Source organism: Alexandromys fortis, unplaced genomic scaffold (assembly GCF_014885135.2).
Source record: "Alexandromys fortis isolate MF-2015 unplaced genomic scaffold, M_Fortis_MF-2015_v1.1 scaffold_44, whole genome shotgun sequence".
NCBI classification, from domain to species: domain Eukaryota; kingdom Metazoa; phylum Chordata; class Mammalia; order Rodentia; family Cricetidae; genus Alexandromys; species Alexandromys fortis.
The window spans coordinates 2,961,031-2,984,921 of record NW_026067921.1 but is presented as its reverse complement, the minus strand read 5'-3'; the positions used below and the strand labels follow the sequence as shown (position 1 = coordinate 2,984,921).

General features: G+C 50.2%; 1 protein-coding gene across 6 annotated transcripts in view; it reads right to left on the bottom strand.

The window, feature by feature from the left end:
• Ulk4 (unc-51 like kinase 4) overlaps positions 1-23,891 on the bottom strand; it is a 271,119-nt gene that overhangs the window by 100,203 nt on the left and 147,025 nt on the right. For all 6 annotated transcript variants that reach the window (XR_007591528.1, XR_007591527.1, XR_007591526.1 and 3 more), the window contains one exon: positions 22,828-22,933. Coding sequence is in view for 3 of the 6 variants with exons in the window: in XM_050141472.1 (XP_049997429.1) it covers positions 22,828-22,933 (106 nt within the window). In the remaining 3 variants the exon portion in view is untranslated. The remainder of the gene's footprint in view (positions 1-22,827; positions 22,934-23,891) is intronic.

The following is a 23,891-nucleotide window of genomic DNA, read 5'->3' as shown; positions in this document are numbered from 1 at the left end:
ATGGCTCGGGCCATTTTGGACAAGGTCGAGAGGCTGTCAGAGTCTGAGGCGGGGGATGAACACAAGGCAACAGCGTCCTCAGGACACAGCAGGGCAGCTGCACACGTGAACAAGGCAAGAGACCCCCAAACCACACTGAGAAACACACATGCACACAAGCAGGCTTGACGGAGCAGACTGTGTTACACATTGCACCTAGGTTACACACAGGGTCTCTAGGTCAACCTGTCAGGGACCAGCGGACCCAGGGCCGGGTGTCTCTCAAGAGGACACAGACAACTGGGTGATTCCCAGGACATAATGCAAGTGATATTTTCCTCGTGCATTTAAACAATTTGATAAATCATCAGCAGGACGGTGGACACCAACGCGATGCAGGCCCACGTGTTCTTGACGAAACCTGACACATGGGCGTGTCTGGTAAAGAAGCATGACATGCCTTGAACACGGCTTCCGCTGGACACACAACCGGCTTGTCCCGAGCCCCCAGACCACTAACTGTGTGGGAACTGGGCCAAGCACAGCCCTCGAAGCTTCTGGTCTCTACATAGTATGAGGTGCTGCTTTCAGAAAACACATCGAATTTTCCCAGCAAATGAAAAAGTAACAATTCTATCACTAAACGTGATAAAAATTGGGGTAAATTTTATCTAAACCACACAGGCTTCAGAGTTGCAGCTTGGTGGCAAAACCAGGTAAAAGTGGCACAATTGCCTAGAAGCTTCATAGCACACACACACACACATGCACACACACACACACGCACATATGCATAAATTTGTAAAGGCACATGGATTCTAGCACTCCCCAGCCATCATGTTATGTACTACTATAATAATTATTTTTTATTTTCATTTTTACATGTGGGGTGCTTTGCTTGTATGTACATGTGTATCACATGCTTGCAGTGCCTGCTGAGGCCAGTAGAGGGCATCATATCCCATGGAACTGAAGTTACAGGTGGTTGTGAGCCACCTCCCAGGACCTTTGGAAGAGCAGTCAGTGCTCTTAACCACTGAGCCATCTCTCCAGCCCCAAGAGTAACTAACAGGTTACTGCTCCAACCCAACATCTCTAAGAGAAACCAAACTTCATTAAAAGTCAAAGAACCCTGGAATTATTCTGCATTCATTATAACCAACTCATCAAAAACTCTGAGAATGATTTTGTATTAATTATGAGCAAATCCTCAAGGAGCTCGCCTCACAGGCCACGCGCTCAGCATTCTGGGAATATTAATGTGCACGAGCTGCCCCAGCTCCGGTCACGCTGTCCTTATTACAGTGCGACTTTGTTGTGATCTGCTGGAGTGGAAAGCGGACCCCGGAGCACTGTGGGAACGTCTGGCTGGGGAAGACACTTGGCAGTTCTGTCTTTAAGGTGTGAACACAGCTCTAAAGCCCAAACGTGACCCCGACCAAACATGGCTTCCTTCTGGAGGGCTTCACATTTGCATCTTGCTGACCTGGGGTCACCTCTTTGGGATTCACCAACATCCGCCTCTGTAGGAAGAGGGGGTCAGGGAGTGAGGAACATGGGGCAGCTGTTCTTCCTCTAGTCCATCAGTGCTTCTCCACAGTATCCACAGCCCCCAGGCCAAGCCAACTCCACCCCTTCCTCCTTTTCCTTCCCCCTTCCCTCTCCCCTGTCCCTTCGTCTATGTGCTTTTTAAAAGAAAAGATCTTGTTACATAACTCCAAGCAGCCTGGAACTCACCAAACAGGCACTGGTGACCTCAAACTTACTGTGATCCCCCTGCCTCTGCCTCCCAAGAGCTAGGCTTTCCAGCATGTACCACCACACCCAGCCTAAGACTGCGTCAACAGAGTGTGAAGGGTGAATGTGGTCTTGGACCCACGATCCGGTATGCATGGAAACACCAGGGAACTGTGCGGTCCTAAGTCCAGAGCATAGCTCAGCCTTCCTTGCCCTGAAGATAACAAACAACCACCCACAGCAGCTTGGTGCCGCATGAACACAAGTCCACAGTTCACTGAGGTTAAAAGCTTCAGAGTCCTCTTGGTCTAGTTCATTCCACATGTGTCTTGACATGTCCTGACGTGCCCTGACCTCAGATGCCCTCATCCTCATCTCTGAAATCTGTGAGCTGACTTCATGTGACAGCAAGAGTCTGCACACACGACCGGGTTCAACAACAGGATCTGCACACACGACCGGGTTCAACAACAGGAGTCTGCATGGGTTAACCAATAGGAATCTGCAAACACGGCTCTGTTAACCAACAGGAGTCTGCATACACGACCAGGTTAACCAACAGGATCTGCATACACGACCAGGTTAACCAACAGGAGTCTGCACACATGACTGGGTTAATAAACAAAGTTTGAGGCAGTAATGTAGGGGACCCAGGTAGACTCAATGAGTCCCAGGGTCTCCTGAGACATTAAAGTAATAGGGATTATGACCTCAGAAGCAAAATGCTGGAATTTGGCAAGAAGGGATCATGGCTAAGCAAAGATGGGACTGATAAAACTTTCTGGTTTGCCTGCTCAAGGTATAAAGCCAAGTCTTTGGAAGTAAAATGCCTACCAACACTTCTGACCCCCCAAAGCATACAAGAACGATCACCTAAGTTGTTTTAGACACTCTGGTTATCACCACGGTTGCTATGACAACTGCAAACAAATATTAGCTGATGTGTATGGAAAGCCCTTCAAGACTCAAGTGCGCAAGGCTTGGTCCTGCACAGAGCAGTATTCAGAGCTGGGCCCTGAGAGGTAATTGAATCCTGGGGGCTGTGAATACATCTGTCAATGCAAACTGCATTCATAGTTAAGTGGCTGTCCCTTTCTTATAGTGCCACAGACTGGGGACAAAGCCTTCAACACCATGGGGAGGGGAGGGGAGGGGCAACCGAGACCCAAACAACCTCACTACAGACTTGAGAAGAGGGACGGAGCGCCTCGTGAAAGGCTCAGAGCCTGTCAGTACTCCACACGGAGCGCCATTCCTATACAGGTTTAATAGAAATGTACATTAAACTTGGATTGTCACTATAAATCAGTGTCCTCCCACACCTAAAGTCAGTCATCGTGATATCCCGGCTTGAGGGAACGCATCACCCAATGTCTGACGATTCCCAGCGCTACTCAAATAGCCTCTGCCAATGCTAACACCCCAGCAACCACCTCACAGATGATAAAACCGATGTCCAGAAAGGGCCATGTGCCCCACCCCACCCATCAGCTGCTTTACTGTAGCCAATGCAACTAGAATTGCAGAAAGAGGAGACAAGGGTGCCAGAGACCTGAGCAGTCCAGAAACTCACTTCTGTTCTTTCGCAAACGCATTGCTGCTCATGGTGATCAGTGGCTGCAATAGAACAAACCAAGGTCACCTCAAGGGGAACCTGCAAAGGCAGCTCTAGAGCTTGTAGTGAGGAAGCCACGGTTCAGGGCAGCCAGAGGCTGGAGGGCCATAAGGATAGAGACAGAGAGGCCAAGGTGACTCACTGAAGATGGGGGCGTGAGGAAGCTAGAAGACACAGGGTGCCTTCTTTCCAGCCAGGGACACCACATTTGGTTTCCTGAGAACTTAAGGCTGAAACGGAGGCTGGCAGTCGTGGGCCATGTCCTGACTGACTTGGTGACTGTGGCAGAGGTGGTCTGGCTCCCTGGGACAGCTGAGAAGAGGCTGCGGGTCAGAGTTCTGTGTACGCAGATCTCCTGGCCTTGTCTGGGCATGTGTGCTCGCTCTCTCAGGGGGAACACTAGAGGCACGCCCAATCCACAGAAGCCAGAAACAAGAAGAGGCGTCTCCTGATGGCCCTTCTAGATTCTTTTGGGATGACCAAAAGAGACAGGCAGCAAATAAGCTCAAAATGGCAGAACCGGAGACAGCACTTATCACTGTTCATGTGACATGGGTCTCGGCAAAACGTCCATTGCCAGTCAGTGTGGCATGCTTCCCACACGACTGGAAACCCCTCTGTGGCCTAGTGACAGCTAATCCTACACACGGGCTCAGGGATGGATCTGAAGAGAAACGCAGAGTGAGGAAATATCACACACACAGCAAAAAGACAGATGAGGCCCATGAGCTCCAATAGCAGTGCAGAAGAACAAACCCCACATGTCCATGTGATCACCACGGGGCGCAGACTCTCACCGAAGGCTTACAGGTCTTGACAAACAGGTAAGTGTGAGATGACAGCCGAGTGGGTTTTTAAGAGCGAAGTCACTGCCCATGAAACATTTCCACAGACAGTAATTCAAATGTTGTGATTCCAACATAGGAATGGAAGGGTATAGCAGGGGACAGAGTCCAGACAGATGTCACGGGAACCAGACAGAAAGAGGTGAGTTAGCACATGAGCAAGGAAATGAGCAGATGGATTTTAAGACCTAGCAGGAATAAATTTCATCTAACCCATTAAAAAAACTCACTTCGGAGGTCTCTACAGTTCACATAACTCACAGAAACAATCCAACCTGAACATAACCTTAGACAGAGGAGGCCACGCCCTCGGGTGAAGAGGTCACCAGCCACGCCCTCAGGTGAGAGGTCACCAGCCACGCCCTCAGGTGATGAGGCCACCAGTCACTCCCTCAGGTGATGACACCATCAGCCACGCCCTCAGGTGATGACATCATCAGCCACACGCTTGGCTGATGAGATCATCAGCAAGTATATGAAATTTGACAATGAGGTTTCAGCTGACTACAGTTAAAGAGGTGATGAAAGTAACTCGTGTATGTAAAGGGTGTTCACCAGTACCATAGCCATACAAACCGTCAAGGAAATCTCAAAGAGCTGCGTCACACAAACACAGGAACGTGCTCAAGGACAAAGTAGAGAAGCTTACCCAGGGGGAAGCAGAGACTGAAAATTGCTCTTAGCTGGGCGGTGTGGCACAGCCTTCATTCCTAGCATCCAGGAAGCAGAGGCAGGTGGATCTCTTGAGTTCTAGGCCACCCTGATCTACAGAGTGAGTTCTCCAGAACAGCCAGGGCTACACAGAAAAAATTAGCTACACAAGGCAATATCATGAGGACTTTAGATCTCACCTTAAAGTCTGCTTGGACACACACCACATGTAGATTTTCGTGCCTTCCCAAGCTTCTTGGAAAAAGAAGGAGGAGGAAGAGGAGGAGAAAGGAGGAGGGGGAGGGGGAGGAGAGGAGGATGAGGAGAAGGAGTAGAGAAGGAGAAGAAGAAGAAGAAGAAGAAGAAGAAGAAGAAGAAGAAGAAGAAGAAGAAGAAGAAGAAGAAGAAGAAGAAGAAGAAGAAGAAGAAGAAGAAGAAGAAGCAAACAACAAAAACTTAGACTAGGAGAGAGACCATCTCTGGCACCCAACATGGAAAACTAGCAGAAGACAACATCTGTCTGCTAGGCACAGAGTGGCTTTTATAACAAGTCATGTCAAGGGCGCTGTGTGGAGCATGGTGCCCATCACAGACATGATCTGCTCCAGCCAGCCAGCCCCTGCCTCCACCATGCTGAGAGCGCTGAGGAAGGCTGGCTGGTCCTAGATTCTTCCCCACGTGGACACACAGTGTGCATCACCTCTGGGGTGCTCACTTTCACCTTCATGTACTTCGGCACTATTTAAATTTTTATAATGAATATGCATTGCTTGGGTGATCAGAAAAATACAGATATTTTACATCTTTCAAAAAATCAAAAGGAATGATTGACAGAACTTGAAGCATTTTTAAAACTGGGGCTGGAAGCTTAATTAGCTCCACTGTAAGACTTTAGTCTGAGCCCTCAAAAGCAAGAGAAATTCTCCCACCTGCTAACACTCTCCCCGGCTGGTCCCACTTTTAGAGAAAGTTTCAGATACTGAAAGGCAGATGCAGGGTGAGTGCTGCCTGGCTGTCTGAAGGACACCACAGCAGGCTTCCACAGCCGGGTGCAAGACCACCCCTCCCACCCACCCTTCCGTTTCCCTCTCCCCACAGCTCTATCTCAGTCCACTCTGCTTCCTGCAGCCTCTCCCCTCCTAGAGGAGTCCCCTGCCCTGAGTCATGTTTACCTCCCCCTCCTGTCTTCAGCCTGGGGCTCCCGTACAGCACCATCGTGGGCAGAGTGTGGGAGTCTGCAGTGAGATTGGTCTAGAATGAAAGAAGGCTTGGAAAAGAAAAACCCCAACATGCTGTTCCTTTTTGCCCCTTCACCCTTCCGTCCAAGCTGCCTTTTCCCAAAGATGCTTTGCTGGCCGAGCCCTCTCCTGGGGAGCATCCTCCCCACCTATGCTCACCCCCTTTGCTGGCATAGGAACTGTCCTGGATTGGAAGCAGAGGGATAGCACTGGGGACTTCTGAAGATGGGGAGGATTTAGGGGCAGTGATAACCTTTGTTATGACCTGATACACTTGTCCTGGTGCCTCACGGCCATTAAGTGGACCTCCTCTAATCATAGAGCCAAGTCCAGCAAACAGCTCGGTAGGTCAAAGGCCCATGTGATGCCCACTCCTAGTATAACACTGTGTTCACCACTGCAGACAGCACCCTCTACTGCTGCCGTAGGCAGAGCGTCGTGCCAACGACTCCCTGGCTGAGGATGAGCCCAGCCCAGCATTCACCCACGTTCACATTCACACTCCAGCTCCCACCTGCGGCTCACCCCCAGCCTCAGCGCACAGCCACTGCCTTCCCTGCCATCCGTCACACCAAGGTGCCCTGTTCCCACGGCTCTGTAGAGAGGCAGGCTCACTGCCCTACACCACCGCAGCCGTGACTCCCTCCCCGTAATTCTCCCTTTGCACTCAGACTCTGTGTATTCTCCTAGTCTGTGACACCATCTCAGATGAGGCTCCTCTTCCCAGCTGAACGGCAAGCTCCTCGCAGAAAGAGTATCTAATGAAGGGACACACCTTTAAAATGGAGAGCATGTGTTTAAACAGAGTCGGTGTGGGAACACAGACGGTATTCGGTCACTAGGTTGTTGAATCAACCAATCATCAAGGAAGCTGACTTAAGGAGAGAGAGAGAGAGAGAGAGAGAGAGAGAGAGAGAGAGAGAGAGAGAGAGAGAGAGAGCGAGAGCGCGCGCGAGAGAGAGCGCGCCTTGATAACCGGGCTTCAGGGTATCCGACGAGGACTTCTGTTTCTTCCAGGTCGTAACACTCATGTTAAGTAAATGTCTGTGAATTTGGTGGCAGGAAAAACAGACAGAGGACAGGAATGATGGAGGAAAATTATGACTCTCACCAATACGAGTGTTTTCACTCAAAAAAAGTATTGAAAAACCGTGACAGGCACACAACAGTCCTCCTGTTATACATGATGCTAATTCTAGATGATAGCATAACTGGTACACACCAGTCCTACAAGGCTGACGGTACTGTTCACACCAGTCCTCTAAGGCTGACGGTACTGGTACACACTAGTCCTACAAAGCTGACGATACTGTTCACACCAGTCCTAAAAGGCTGACGATACTGTTCACACCAGTCCTACAAGGCTGACGGTACTGGTACACACCAGTCCTACAAGGCTGACGATACTGTTCACACCAGTCCTACAAGGCTGACGGTACTGGTACACACCAGTTCTCTAAGGCTGACGGTACTGGTACACACCAGTCCTACAAGGCTGACGGTATGGGTACACACCAGTCCTACAAGGCTGACGATACTGTTCACACCAGTCCTCTAAGACTGATGGTACTGGTACACACCAGTCCTATAAGACTGACGATACCGGTACACACCAGTCTTATCACTCATGATGCTAACCCCAGATCGAGTACAGGAGATAACTGTTCTCCAAATGTTAGACAGGAAGTGTGAGGGCAAAAGTTATGCACCAAGTGTTAAAAATGCTGCAAGATCCCCGGCGGTGGTAGGCAGGCAGCGGGCTCTAGGAGCAGCCAGTCCCAGGCAGAGACGGCTGCTGGTCCCCAAGCAGCAGGCCCAACCATGCAGCGCTGGGCTGGTCCTGGCGGGCTGTTCCCAGCGAGCCCTGGGGGGAGGGGGTGTGAGCAGGTGGTGGGTAGAAGGCACATGGGCAGACGCATCATACAGTATAGAATTGGATATTTATTACTTAGAGGAGAGAAAGAGTGGGGAAAGGAGAAGAGAAAGGAGAGAGACAGAGAAGGGCGCGGGGGAGAGGGAAGCATGTGCACCAAAAGGAAAGGTAAGAAACTAAGATGGCGAGAGGAGGGCAGGGGTTGCAGGGAGTGGGCATGGCTTGTCTCTTAAAAAGACAAAAACCATAACACCAAGTTTAAGTCAATGTGCTTAAGAGATCTATAAAACAAACAAACAAACAAAAACACCTCTAACCTGTAAGCCCCACTTGTCCAAGGACAGATAACTTCCTGGTTGCTGGGGGCTGTTCATGAAAGACAATTAGCAACATGTTTTCACTATAAACAAGGTTGGTTGTCCCAACTGGACAGGGTGTGCTGGATAACACGTACTTGGGAGGTGCGCAGGCAGGAAGTACCTCAGGATGCTTGCTCCTGATCAGATGGAGGCAGGAAGTACGCAGCCTTGTAGGTTTTGTCTTGATAAGCAACTGACTAACATAATTTGGTACCATTCTCTGAGGATCCCAGGTATGGACCTGACCAGTGTCGAACATCCTGGCTAGTATAATAAAGCTTGCTTCAAATTTGGCTCAAAAATAGTGGTAATGCTCTTATTCTCCTTCAGTGGGATTAACAGAAATTGTCCGATTCCCGAGGAGGGAGCCTGAATCCAGTTCCCTCCGATTACAGCATGGAACTTTCCAGCTAAGAAGCAGGTAGTAGGCCTGAGCTAGGCATGTCTGGGGTCGGAGTTTGTGTCTGCTGAGGAACCAAAAGAAAAGGGCGGAGGAACAAAGAGCACTTGGACCTGCTCGGTACTCCCCAAAGTCACTAGCTAAGTTCTAAGATGTTCCCTGAATGAAGCTGAGGGAGGTGCGCTGACGGTCAGCCCTGCAAACCTAGTTCTGTGGAAGCTGCCCATCTCACACAGCTGGAGGCACATCCCGACAGCCCAGGTGGGAGGCCTTGCTGAAGACTGAGTATTTAACCAAGACCCCAAATGACATTCCCTATTAACACAGCTGAGGCAACAAGAATTTAAAATAAGCCTTGAAAGAAACAAGCTGAGCCACTGATAAATTAAATGACAGCCAGGGAAGACTCAGTATCTGGTCTACAGAACAGAATTCAGATGTGCCGCACAGAGCCCAGAATTACCACCTGCAAAACAAAATCAGTAAGTAGTATTCTCAAGAAGCAAGGAAATGCAATCTATAGCCCAGGAAAGATGGAGGGCAGGAAGAGACACCAAGATGATGCACCTTTTTAGGGGAGCCAAGGACACATCTGATCCTAAGATATAAAATTCACAGATGTTCTAGAACTAAAAGTGCACTGTGGGGAAAGGGGACCAGCAATGATGGGGGGGGGGGACCAGCAATGATGGGGGGGGTGGGGAAAGTGGACCAGCAATGATGGGAGGGGGCGGAGAAAGGGGAACCAGCAATGATGGGGGGGGGGGCTGGACTCAGCACAACTGAAGTTAGAGCTGTAGAAATGACTCAGTCTAAAGAAAAGTGAAGCTTAGCTTGAGAAACAGAGACCGAGACCCATGGCAGGCTGTGTAGCTTCAAGGTCATATGTAAGTACAAGTAAGAAATTTGCTTCATATGAACCACAGCTCGAGATTTAGCAGGAAAGGGGAAGGCATGGGAGAAAAACATTCTAATGTTTTTCATATTGATCAGGATTTTCTAAAGTTTATTTTTAAGGTTTAGTGTGTGTGTATGTGTGTGTGCGCGCGCAGTTTCTCTGTGCACACACATGAGTGTGGGTGAATGGAACCAGAAGAGGGTGTCAGATCCCTGAAGCTGAGCTCTAAGTGTCTCCCAGCTGCCCACATGGGTCCTGGGAACTAAACACAGTTTATTTCAAGAGCAGAGACACCTTAACCACTGAGCCATCTCCCCAGTCCCTCTGCTATTTTTAATAACAAAACAAAAGATCAGCAGGGTGGTGGTGGCGTACACCTTTAATCCCAGCACTTGGGAGGCAGAGGCAGGCGGATCTCTGTGAGTTCGAGACCAGCCTGGTCTACAAGAGCTAGTTCCTGGACAGGTTCCAAAGCTACAGAGAAACCCTGTCTGGAGAAAAAAAATAGATCATCACAAGGAGCTTGGCAAACAGAGGGGAAGACTGCAGGATCCGGTTAGACGTCCCCAGATGACGGCTTTCTAGAAGGAAAGTGGGAACCTGGCCACTGTACTCTGACATTTCAACATCCTGACATGACAGAGGAGTTCTGTGTAGGGTCTGAATCTTACCTAGAAATGAAAGCGGATTTGTATTAGAAATGTCTAACTCTATACCTTAAAGTTCTAGAAAAACTAATTAAATCAGTGTTTTTATTGTTGTTGGGTATTTTTGTTTGTTTTCAATAGAACAAAACACTTAAGGCTGAAGTCCACGAAAAAAACAAAAATCTCACTCTCCATAGAAATAGAGAAGTATTAATTATTCTATTTAGTTTGAATTAAGACGGGAATACTGAGATGGCCAGAGACTGCCAGCCACCTCCAGGATGGCACAGCTGGCCCTCCTCCCCTCCCCCCTTCATCCTCTGCCCCTCCCTCCTGTCCCCCATGTTCATTGCCCTGTACACGATAGCGCATCTCAAGCGTGCCGGCCTCCTGCTCACCCCACCGCTCCCTGACATTCCCACCTCACACCACTGGCTGCCAAGCTGCTCTAGACAGCACAGCTATTAGGAAGGGGCCTTTGATTCACACACTTGTGACCTGTCTGTAACAGTGGCTGCTATTGGTCAGTCCTCAACTAAACAAAACGTGAATGAAGAGTGACCGGAAATCAGAGCCAGTTCTGTGTCTGGTCTGGGAGATGCTCTGGCCTGCAGACTGCACAAATATTCTGAATCCATTTCCCGTCAGTGTCTGCTCAGCTACCGGTTAAACCTGACAGCTGCAAAGGGAAACGCGGCAGACACCCGTCCCTCAGTGACGACGCTCCTTATACTTGATGGCTCTCAGAGGGGAAATACACGGCTATCATCTCCCCATACAAATGCTCAGTCTAACTTTGTCCCACATCTGAACACCTCACACGGATTCAGAGTAACACATCTACAATTGCAAACCATAAACGTGCATTTAGAGATGACATTTCATGTCTAGGCAATTTTCGGTCTAATCAAAAGTTATAATTTCACATGAACTAGCACTGAGCTGGGGGGTGGCTCAGTCATTAAAAGCATTGGCTGCTCTTGTGGAAGACACTAGTTCAGTTTCCAGCACTCACATGGTGGCTCACACTGCATGGAACTCCAGGGAATCTTTTGGCTTCCACTGGCACCAGCACAAGTGTCTCACACGCACACGCACACACACACACACACACACACAGAAACACACATATACATGTGCAGACACGCACACACACAACAAATAACTGAATCTTAAAAGAAAAAGACTAGCATCTCTCTTAATCTCAGACACATGGAATACAAGTGTCATTGCGTGGACATACACAGAGACCCAGATACAGTGTACCCATGCAAATGGGATTTACACACGTGGGGCACACTGGCCCTGAATCCAGGGAAAGACACACACTGACAAGACTGTGTGCTAATATTAATTATTAATATAAACAAACAAGTAAGAAAAGGAACACTGCCCTCCCCAAACCACCCTGTGAGACAAGGCCCTCCCTAAACACCTTGCGAGACAATCACCACCTTCTACCAAACTTGACCAGGACACAGTGAAGACATGAAAACTGCAGACCTGTATCTAGACAAACACAGACGGATGCACCTCCACTCTGCAGATTGCTAGCCAGTCAAACCCAACATTAAACAAAAATCAATGGCCTCGGTGTGAGGGGAGCTTGCTGCTCTGGCAGAGAACAGTTCCCAACATCCATGCCAGCAGCCCGCAGAATCACAACCAAAGCACCAAGGCTTTCCTTACAGTTAGAACTTAAGTCCAAAGTTGGCAGATGCACAAAGACCCCGAGAAGAGCAAAGTTAGGACCTCGTGTTCCTGATTTCAGGTCATCATACTACCAAGTGGCAGACTGCACAGCCCTGACATCTTAGCCAGTGATCAGTCCCAGCAGGAGTCCATCTGGACCAGGGATTAGCAGGGAGGCACTGACCCTGTATCACCACAGAACAATTTTATGGCTTCCTCTCTCTTCACCCATGATGACTCCTGGGATTGAGAGGGAAAAGGAATAGGCAAGCCCATGTCCAGCAATACGGTAGCACGGGGTCCCATCAGAGTACAGACCCCACTTCAACCAGGACAGCACAGCGGCAGAACCAGAGCCACAATTCCTCAGATGGCCCGAGATCAGCATGGGCCACGCTTTCCCTGTGGCTTCCTCAGGGAGTCTTGCATTGTCAAGCTGAAGCAGAGGCTGAAGTGCCTCTGCCTCTCTTCCCGCAGCCCTGTGAAGTACCACAGGGGCAGAAAGAGCCAGCTGCACTGATGTTCCAACAGGAGATTCTTGCTCCAACATCAGTGTTTATTAATGGCTTCTGCTCCTGACCAATTTTGTTGATCAACAATGACACGCCAGGGCTCACACTACAAACCATATCCCTTTATGGAAGGACAAATATCTGGTCAAGTTGGCCATTCTTGGCCATTCTGTCGAGATGGGCTGAGGACTGAGCTCTGCCAGGCTGGTAGCACTGACATGAAGACCGCGCCAGTCTAAGAGGGTCCCGCCTCCAGTGACTTTCTTTAAGCATAACAAATCCTCCGATTTTCTGTATTTCTGTAATCTACCTTGGAGACAGGCCTTTGGGTTCCGCTGTGTTTCCTGCCAAGGCACCAGAGCGAGCCTGCAGCTGAGCATGCAATGGTGAGAGTGAGGAACTAAGGACAACCCCAGGAGGGTGTCCACTCTTAACCCAAACACTGCTGCTTCAAAGGAAATGAGTGTGGATTGCCCCGAGGTAAGATGAGGGACCATGAGTTTGGGCTGCTCTGATGACAGGCCCTGCTGTGGAAGAGGTCATACCAGCCTGCATAGTCAAATGACAAAGGGACGAAAGTCACAAATCAGTCCCCTCACCCACACAAATACATTGTTGGGGCCATCAGGTGGGTGGGTTACGGCACAACTGGGACTCTCTGCCCTGAGTTCTGGGTCTAATGAAGTCTTATATTTGAGTTGGTGGACTCTAGAGATCTCACAATGGCACATCCCTTACCAACAGTTTCAACCAGACGGCTCTGTGACGGTCAAACTAGACTGCCAGCTTCCCACGACTGGGCGCATCCCTGAGGATTCTCTACACTGGTAGTTTTCAGCCTGTGGGCTGCCACCCATTGAGGGGCGAACATATCAGATACCCTTTCATGGTGGTTGCATACCAGATATTTATATTGCAATTCATAACAGTACCAAAATTGCAATTAAGAAGTAGTAACAAAAATAATTTTATGGTTGGGGTTCAACATGAGTTGTATTGAAGGGCCTCAGCACTAGGAAGGGTAGAGCCGCCGCTCTAGACTATTTAACAAGGTAGAACAGCCCACACCCTAAGCATAAGCAGCATCATCCCATGGGCTGGGTCCACAGCGAACAGAAGAGAAAGGGAGCTGAGCCCTGCATCTCTCCGCTTCCAGACTGCTGGTGCCACGTGACCAGCCGCCTGTACTGCCAGCTCCACGCCATCTGACACGACGGATTGTGCCCTTAAACTGTGAGCCAAACAAACCTTCCTTCTTCATTTCTGTCTGAATTTCCGTCATGATCAGAAAACTATGTGCCCAGTAAAGGAGCTTGCGGCAGCCCCCAATGGTTCTCTATGTGCCCAGTAAAGGAGCTAGCGGCAGCCCACATGGCTCTCTATGTGCCCAGTAAAGGAGCTAGCGGTAGCCCACACTCTCTGTGCCCAGTAAAGGAGCTAGCGGTAGCCCACAATGGTTCTGACTCTTGGTCTGTGTGGTACTTAACGTTTCTGTTACAGTGATAAAATACTCTGACAAAGGCAACTTGGTGGGGAATGGGGTTACCTTGGCTTACAGTCCCTCCAGACAGGAAAGGCTTGGCTGCAGGAAAGCAGAAAGATCACACTTCATCTGCACACAGGAAGGCCAGCCTACAAGCCTCGAAACCCATCCACCAAGGCTTTGCCTCCTAAAGGTTCCACAGTCTTCCCAAACAGCACCACCAGCTGGGGACCAAGTGTTCAAACACATGAACCTACGGGGAACATTTCATATTCAAACCACAACCATCATCAATGTTCCAACTCCTGGCAATCGTGAAGCTGGTCAGCCAGTCTGCAAAGCCTCTATCTGGGTGCAGCTTTCTCAGGGACCTTCAGCTCACAGTAGATTAGCAGACTTCATTCTCTGCATACAAAGGACTTTTCTGGAAACTAGGCAGGTGTATATTTTTAACGTGTTATTCATCTCCAAACATCCCAAGAGCTAAGGAGCAGATCCATCAGGAAGGCCCTGTTATCACTCACCACAAGCCTTCATAGGAAGGTTCCATCAACTTCTCAAAGACTAAAGCAAAAGCTGGGACCAGACTGGAGGTGGGACGGAACGACCAGTGGTGCCTGCGGCTAAGCACTGGCCTTGGGGACAGCATAAGGAGAGAAGGGGCCTGGGCCAGGCCTCCACATCGCTGGTCCTCTCAGGTCCTTCCTGGTGAGAGCTCAGGATCAAAAAAAAAAAAAAAAAAAAACTACTGTGACTCTAAGTTTCTGTGACAAAAAGACAGTTTGTTCACGGCTGAGGACAAGACTCAGTGACCAAGACACCTGCCACACAGGATGAAGACCTGGGTTTGGATCCCCTGAACTCACATAAAAGCCAGAACAGTGACCCCTGTCTGTCATTCTAGCACTCTGTTGGTGAGACGGGAGGCTGAGGCAGAGGAATCACCAGATGCTCACTGGGCCAGCTAGCCCGGCATTCACAGTGGCAAACAGCAAGAGGTGTGAAGTGGGCCCGACACCCGAGACTGTCACCTGACCTCCATGCATGCATTCGCACACCCATGAACACGCATGTTTAAATGCACAGAGACTTTTTAAAAGTGAAGCAAAACAAACGGTCTGTTCACAAGAGTGAAGGAAAGAAACCCGTGTGGACAAGGGACAGAGAGAGACAGAAGCTATGGCAGGGCAGGGACTCCATACGCCCAGCAAGCCCAGTCACGGGGGAGAGCTCATGGACCAGAGAACAGCACCTGCGTGCACTCGGCTATTTGTGGGTAACTGAGACGCGCAAGAGAAGAAATGGATTCAGCTCACCGTTCAGTGCCCAGGTAGACAAGTACGCCCACTGCCTGCCAGTTCCCGGCTTACGTATCTGCAAATGAGGGCGGGGGGGCGGGGGGAGACTGTGTTCCATTCTTTACCCATAGCGCTCATCTCTCATCTAGAGCCTTGCTCTCTGGGGTCTCACCTCTTAAGTGTTTGGGATCCTGGGGGCTTTAACAATAAAACGTGCAGGAAGACATCGCAAGTCTGATCTCCTGACATTCATCCAGAAGTCAGAGCAGTGGACCCCAAGACAGATAGCACACTTCACCCGTGAAGGGTGAGGCTTAGCCTTGTTTCATGGTATGTGGAGGAGTTATTAAATGCCTACATAAAGTTTTATTACTGTTTTAATCCCATTAATAACCATCTTCACTTTAATGTTGAGCTGCGGTAACTGCCGCCTGCGTGAGAATTGTTTTCCCTCTAAGGATATAAAAGAGGAGGCATCGGGGAGCTCCGCAGCGCCGACTCCATCAGAGGAAAGAGACAGATGCTGCTGGCCGCTTTTTTTCTGAGTCTAACCTGCTTGCTTCCACATTTTCCATCTTAGTTCCCCGAACGTGGCAGCCCCAACAGAAGGGAATAAAAGGGAATGTGCCTGCACATCGGAAAAGCTCTTACACACAAACAACTCACGTCTTAATAGCCCGCTTCCCTCCCGTTAACTTCATCTCAGAAATGCAGGGCTCTTCAGTAAACACGGAGCAAGCACAAGTCTGCGCTCCAGAGATGTTCAGGAAAGCTCCATGCAGACTGATTGCCATCCTACCTGAGAAGCTGTGAGCTTTAGTGTTCACAGTGGGGGTAAGGGTGGGGGCTGAAACTGACGCTCTGCATACACCAAAGGAAAACTTCAAACAACAAAGGAAACAAAAAAACCACATCAGGGCCCGGCTTTCTGGAGCCACTCAAGTCTGACCCCATATCCTACCCCACACAACAGGCAGACGTGAGCCTGTAGACACCCCTGTGCATACAGGCAGATGTGAGCCTGTACCCCCTGTGCGGACAGGCAGGTGTGAGCCTGCAGACGCCCCTGTGTGGACAGGCAGGTGTGAGCCTGTGGACGCCCCTACGTGGATAGGCAGATGTGAGCCTGTACCCCCTGTGCGGACAGGCAGGTGTGAGCCTGCAGACGCCCCTNGCCTATGGATGCCCCATTGTGGACAGGCAGATGTGAGCCTGCAGACGCCCCTGTGTGGACAGGCAGGTGTGAGCCTGTGGACGCCCCTGTGTGGACAGGCAGATGTGAGCCTGTACCCCCTATGCGGACAGGCAGATGTGAGCCTATGGACGCCCCATTGTGGACAGGCAGGTGTGAGCCTGTGGATGCCCCTATGTGGATAGGCAGATGTGAGCCTATGGATGCCCCATTGTGGACAGGCAGATGTGAGCCTGCAGACGCCCCTGTGTGGACAGGCAGGTGTGAGCCTGTGGACGCCCCTGTGTGGACAGGCAGGTGTGAGCCTGTACCCCCTATGCGGACAGGCAGATGTGAGCCTATGGACGCCCCATTGTGAACAGGCAGATGTGAGCCTGCAGATGCCCCTGTGTGGACAGGCAGATGTGAGCCTATGGACACCCCATTGTGGGCAGGCAGGTGTGAGCTTGCAGACGCCCCTGTGTGGACAGGCAGGTGTGAGCCTGCAGACGCCCCTGTGTGGACAGGCAGGTGTGAGCCTGTGGACGCCCCTATGTGGACAGGCAGGTGTGAGCCTGTGGACGCCCCTATGTGGACAGGCAGATGTGAGCCTGTACCCCCTATGCAGACAGGCAGATGTGAGCCTATGGACGCCCCATTGTGGATAGGCAGATGTGAGCCTGCATACGGCCCTGTGTGGACAGGCAGATGTGAGCCTGCAGACGCCCCGTGTGGACAGGCAGGTGTGAGCCTGTACCCCCTGTGCCCCACAGTCAGGACAGTTTTCCCTTCAGAGGACTTGAAGTGGCACACCCACGAGAATGCGGAGAGGGGGAGAGGATCAGGGTCGGTGAATGTTCTCAAAATGAGACGACGGCACATGTAACAAGCATTTCAACAATGAAGCTGCACACACGTTCAGGAAACAACACATGGGTGAGACGCAGGATAACCCAGGTGAAGGCGTAGCCGCCAGTCCGACAACCTGGTTCAATCCCCAGCGCCTCCATGGCAGACATCAGCTCCTGCAGGTTGCCCTCTGACCTCTAGGAGCGCACTGTGGTGAGAGAACCAACACGTACGTAGGAATAATGTAGAAAGGAAACGTCACGATGAAACCCAATCAGTGAAAAATAAAAGTCACAGGCAGACATTTCACCCATTCCTTTGGGTCCCGGAAGGGAGTCTCCTGCTTCCCTCTGCTGGCCTGACCGGCACCAGCAGCGGGCTCTTCAGAGACGCCTCCAAGCGATATGTGACCACACAAGGAACACACGGACTGAAAGGACCTTTTAATCTGGTCTGGTGGCCATGGCCCTGTTCACAAACTGCGCATGCTTTTCTCTGCACGTGTGGGCTGCTGCCAGGACCCAGTTGCTCAGCCACCTCAACAATGACCACTGCCTCCCCCTGACCAGTGAGACCAGAGCTGCATGAGTCGCTTCCCCATGGTTACTTTTCCCAGATGTGGTAAAACATCCAGAAATCAGACCCTGAGATCTCAGCAGAGTTTAAATGTATTCTTCGGAGGCACCAGGTATACCAAGGAGGTGCACTAACTGCCACACCCAGGGCCTGTGGCATCTTCCGTCCCACTGTTGAGCACAAGGCTCCCCTCTCCCGGCGTCCTCACCGCCCCTGTTATCAATTACCCGACAGTCACATACAACACTGCAGTATGTTAGGGGTGGTGGATGCTGGGCCGCCACTCACGAGGCTTTGTTACTTGTGCATCCTCTTTGGAGGAAATATCTATTCAAATCTTCTACTCATTTGTGAATTAGGGATGTGTTTCCCCATCATTGAGTCAAGGATGTTCTTTATATATTATGGATATTAGTTTCTCTTCAAGCACATGGTTTGCAGACATTTATTCCTCTGCTGAAATAGAACGATACCTTCTTTCCTCTTCCACTGACAAGTGCAAGGGAGTCTAAGACCCTGGAAAATGATGGCCCATGACATACAGCACCAGATACAGTGAAGCAGAAAGCCAACCCTGCAGCAGGAGTGCTAACTAAATTCCCGTTAAATGAACGAACATCTGTTGGGCTAATCCACCGGAAGTGCGGCTCATCAAGACAGAGTCCTCTGTGCAGAAGCTCAGTCCAGTAGTGAGAAAGGAGCCCATGGTTCTGCAGCCTGGGCCTCACCTCCATCAGTGCCTTTCACATGGTCCCAGACCTGCCTGATGAAGCCCTTCCTCTTCAACTATCACCTCCTAACGGAACTATCCTTCTGTTCAGACCCCTGCAGTCACTCGCTCGGAAAATGAGTCATTTTCCACTTCTCAACAGGGCTCCTGCCTTGGCTGCTCCCTGAGGACTGGAGATGACTGTCTCCTTCAGTCACTCGGCTGAGGCTTCCCTTCCTGCCTCCTCGTGATCAAACTCACAGGCTCACTGGCTTTTACTACTTCCCTTTAAATAGTTATGCTAATTTCAGTGATTATGCATGGAAATTTACATATATTATCATTTGACTTTCAAAACAAAGCCTTGGAAGTGGCACCTGTATCTCTAGAGGGATGAGACTCTGGAGCATCTCATGGGTAAAGCTGCAGGTACCAGATTCAACACGACTTCACCCGCCAGACCATGCGCTGTCTTCTCGGATGTGCATGTGAGCATCTCACATTTCCTGAACTCATGGATGCATGCCGTCTCTGAGGGAAGACAGCTTCAAATGACAGGCCTTTCGGTAGCTCCTGGGAACCCACCGAAGGCACACCTGCCTGGGATCTTCCTCCAGTGATCCCATTCTACTGAGGATTTTCCTTGCCAATTCTCATGTTTCAAAATCTATTCCATGCCAGGTACCATGGGACATCCCTTTGATCTCAGCACTCAGGAGGCAAAGGCAAGTGGATCTCTCTGAGTTCAAGGCCAGCCTCATCTACACAGTGAGTTCAGTGAGCTCCAGAACAGCCAGAGCTGTACAATGAGACCTTGTCTCAAAAAAAAAAAAAAAAAAAAAAAAAAAAAAGAATGGAAGAGGAAAGAGGAAGCTTGTTAAATTTCCTTTACTGAAAAACTTTTGGGTGGCTGGCAAAATAACTTTGCTATTTTAGATCACTGGGGACCCAAAGAACCTGGCCAAACACTGAGGAACTGGACTCTGGCAGGAAGCCACTCAAATGCCATCAAATCAAAAAGAAGAGAGCACAGTTTGTTGATTGACAGGTTGCTGTTGGCACTTCAAAATAAACAGAATGAAAGGAGGGGAGATGTGGCCACCGCTCCCAAACACGGATGGGTAGGTACCATCCCCGCCAGCTGGGTAATGAAACTGATAACACTTGGGGAGAAGGGTCAACTAGAGGAGCGTGGCACATGTTAGCAATCATGATGGTCATCAAGCTTCCAGATGCACGACACCGTACACATAGTAGGTGCTCATAGCTGAGGAGGGTAGTGCACACACCAAGTGGGCGGACTGCACATCTCACCAGTGTTAGAGGTGAGGGATTGGCTGAGAGACAAGGGTTACCATTGTCCAAATGCTACCTCCCCTTCCCAACTGACTCCTTCCTTCTTTCCAACCTCGTTCCATTAGACAGGTTTTCACAGTGATGCCTGGGACAGACGCTGGAAACACTCCAGTGACCAAATAAGCAGCCCAGAGAAGAGCAGAGGGAACAGCAGGTGCCACAAGCCCTGGGCAGGCTCTTCCTGCCATCTAGTCTCCCTAGATCTGCAGAGTACCGAGGGACTGAGGATGAAATGGAGACCAAGTAGGAAGTCCTTCAGCCTGAGAGGAGGAGGGGCTAAGACCACAACAAAGAGCACCTGGAAAACGGGTGAGACGCAGGGTAGGGATGGGTTTGGGGAGTGGCAGAAGCCACAGTTGATCTTGAACACCCTGCCCATGGGCACTGCCTTGCATGCAGTGCCTGGCACATGCGCCACGTCATGGCTCTTCAGCCTGTTCCCATGCCTACAGGGTTCCAGAAAGGCTGGCCCAGGAAATGTCAGGCTCCCTCTCAGAGGGAGGGTGTGAGTGCTCCTTGGGGAGCCTGGCCAGTTCATGGAAAAGTGATTGCTTCTATTGGGTTTTCTATGTGCGGCCCTTTGCAGTGCTTCACACCCCTCAAACGGCTTAACCCTCCAGGCGGTGGGTGTGTTGTCACTGTGCCCATTGCAGAGGTGAGGAAACAGGCAGACACTAAGTAGACAGTGATGGTAGCAGGGCTGAGATGTGAACGCAGGCAGTCTTCACACCAGCCCTCGCTGCTCCGCCAGTTCGCTGCCAGTGAGCCTGGACGCTATCTGTGCTTGCACGCAGCTGTGGAGATGCTCTGCTCCCTCAGAGAGTGCTTCTGCACAGGTCTGAGGAGAACTGTCCTAGGCTGAGTGATTAAACGTTTAATACATCTGCATAGCGAAGACTTCTAGAAGCTTCCAGAGAATGTGTTTTAGAACACTAAAGGATTTTCTCAGATTTCACTAACCACCAAGGAATAACCTTACCTGTCCTTGGAGACCAGTTGGAAAACAACTACAGCTGCCATCACCGGGTTAAACACGTGTATAACAGTTACTACAGTAGGGCCTGGAAATGGCTCAGTGGCTCGAGCCATGTTCTGCTCTTTCGGGGAACCTGAGTTCAGCTCCCAGCACCCACACCAGGCAGCTCACAATCGCCTTTAACTCCAGCTCCAGGGAGTTGGTGCCTCTGACGTGTGAAGGCACCTGTACTTATGTGCACGTACCAACAGAGCCAGATGGGATGCACATAATAAAAATAAATCAATTTTTAAAAATTAGACTAAACCAGGCCTGGTGGCCAATCTAAAATCCCAGAACTAAAGAGGCTGAGGCAGGAGGATTGCTGTAGGCTAGAGCCAGCCAAAGCCACCTGGCAAAGGTTGTTTGTGCCCCAATTGCACTCATTGTGTCTCCTGATAACAGGTCTGCTAGCCCGTCCGGTGAGTTTGTTTGTGAATCAGGGTCTCACATAGCCCAGGCTGGCCTGGAACTCACTACGCAGCTGATCCTCCTGAGTGCTGGGGTGACAGGCACATGCCACATGGCTTTGAATGCTCTCCTAAAGGAGGATAAGAAGGCCGTCACGTGCGTGGTCTCTTTATTCTTACGGCACCAACACTCTCACAGTGATTTTCTGGTCTCTTGAGTGAACACTGATTTAGAAAGATTAATATAAACCTGGCCAAAAGTAAAACATCAGTGTTTTGATTTCTAAGACTCCTCAAACTGTTGAAGACAAAGGATTTCTTTAGATGATTCTTTGGAGGCACTCTGTTTTGTTTTTGTTTTCTGCTTTGGTGGCACTGCGCTGTGCCGTGTAAATCCATTACCCTCACAGCTCTGCTGGGAAAGGCAAGATGGCATTTGGCTCCATTATAGAAATGTCAGGGCACAGGGATAAGCCCAAAGTCAGCTCCAAATGTTAATAATGCTGATATTTCTCAAATAAGCAAACAGTCCTACTTTGTTTTTATAATAATTCTCCCCCTAAATGTTTCATTTAAAAATGAAGTGTTTAAGGAAAAAAATACAGCAAAACCACTGAGTTACACATTAGCATTCAAATCCAGCAGCGGATGAAATCCCAGGCCATGGATTGGGAGGTGGAGGTGTCAGGAGCTCAAGTTCATTCTTAGCTATCAGAGTACTTCCGGTGACAGCACTGCCTGGGCATTGGGGTCAGATGGTTCCCAAACCCCAGGCCCTGGTCCCATGACACTGATGGCCACACACCCTGCCCCTGCAGGGCATCTGGACCCCAGGACACTGACGGCCACACACCCCCTGCCCCTGGAGAGCATCTGGACCCCAGGACACTGACGGCCACACACCCCCTGCCCCTGCAGGGCATCTGGACCCCAGGACACTGACGGCCACACACCCCCTGCCCCTGGAGAGCATCTGGACTCATGTTCTTCCTTCTGGGTCACCTTTACCACCTGCAGACTGGGCGGCAAGAAAACTCAAAACCCAGGCTGGAGGCCACAACCCACCCATTCTGATTTATGAGCATTTCCTCATGGGGCTTGAAGCTGAGATCCTCTCTGTCCTCTGTAGGTTCCTTTGCCTGGCACTTTATCTAAAGCTGCCTCACTCTGGAAAAAGCCCAAGCTAGTAGATGAAGCTACTCCTACAGACAGAATAAGGTACTGGCATGGTAAGAAACCGAAGTAGTGGCTATTTCCCACGCCACACAACCTTGGCCGACATTTCTCACTGGAGGGTGATGCATACTTTTCTTAGGAGGGGAAAGAATACTAGAAACACTTGAGCATCAAAACAGCTCTATCACCTGGGAGTGAAATCTCGCCACTGTGGCCAACAATCTGAGTACCTGTGAGGCCAAGTCTAATAGCTACCTCTGAGGGGCTGGCCCAATAGCTGTAGATGGTTAGAGCACCGACTACTCTCCCAGAGGGCCCAGGTTCAAGTCCCAGCTTACCCTGTTTATAAAGCAGCTGCATGTTTGAGCCTTTGTACACAACCAGATTGTTGAGCAATGCAATCACACTCTGCATGGTGTTTCCCAGAATGCTCTCTTGATGTTCCTGCAATAGACCAGATAGAAATACCATTATAGCCTCCTCAAGACAACCACCTCTGTCCGTCATTCTCCTAACGAGACTGAAGGATTCCCTGTCTGTTCTGCCATGTAGCAGGTCCAGAGGGAAGGCCCTCCCCCCACAATCCCAGGAGGCACTGGGGCCTGTGGTCAGCCTCTATGCTTCAGGTGGGTAGCACTGGAGAAACCAGACATCAAGCATATGGAGCTTAGGACACACGCCTGACAGCAGGCTTGAGACCATGACACAAAAACATCCCATTAGATGTGCTCCTGTCACCTTCCACTCAAGTCATGTGATTTGTGCAGCCATGTTGGATGTGATGGCCCTATCCTTGCTGGAGTCCAGTGTGCTCTGTGGAGCTCTTAGGGGGACTGACTTCCTCATCGTGCAACATCACGTGGGAGGATAGCCAAGGTCCCGGGAGTGTCTGGATATAAGGCCATATTTTCTTATTTTATTTTTCTGTTTGGTTGGTGGGTTTTGGTTCCTTTGCCTGGTACTTTATCTGAAGCTGCCTCACTCTGTAGGCGAGGCTGGACTTGAACTCACAGAGCTCTGCCTGTCTCTGCCTCCTGAGTGCAGGGATTAAATGTGTGCGCCACCATCGCACAGCTGATGGCTATCTTCAGTCTTCCAGTTTCATGAACGGCTGCTTCTGGGGGCCAGAGGGTCACGAACACAACCAGCGTTTCTTACGCCACTTTGCCATCCTTTCTTAGAAGCTAAAACCATCAACTATAGCTGAGGTTATTACATCTCACACAATTCAGTGGAAAAGACAAGTTTTAAGTCTGGGACTGATGTGAAGTGGGGATGGACACGCTAGGCTTGGATTCACACACAGTCACTGAGCATAGATGCTTCTAGAATCCTGGTTTCCCTACTACAGCTTCAGCTCTAGGCATGTGCTAGAAACAGCAGGCATGCGGGCAGAGGAGGC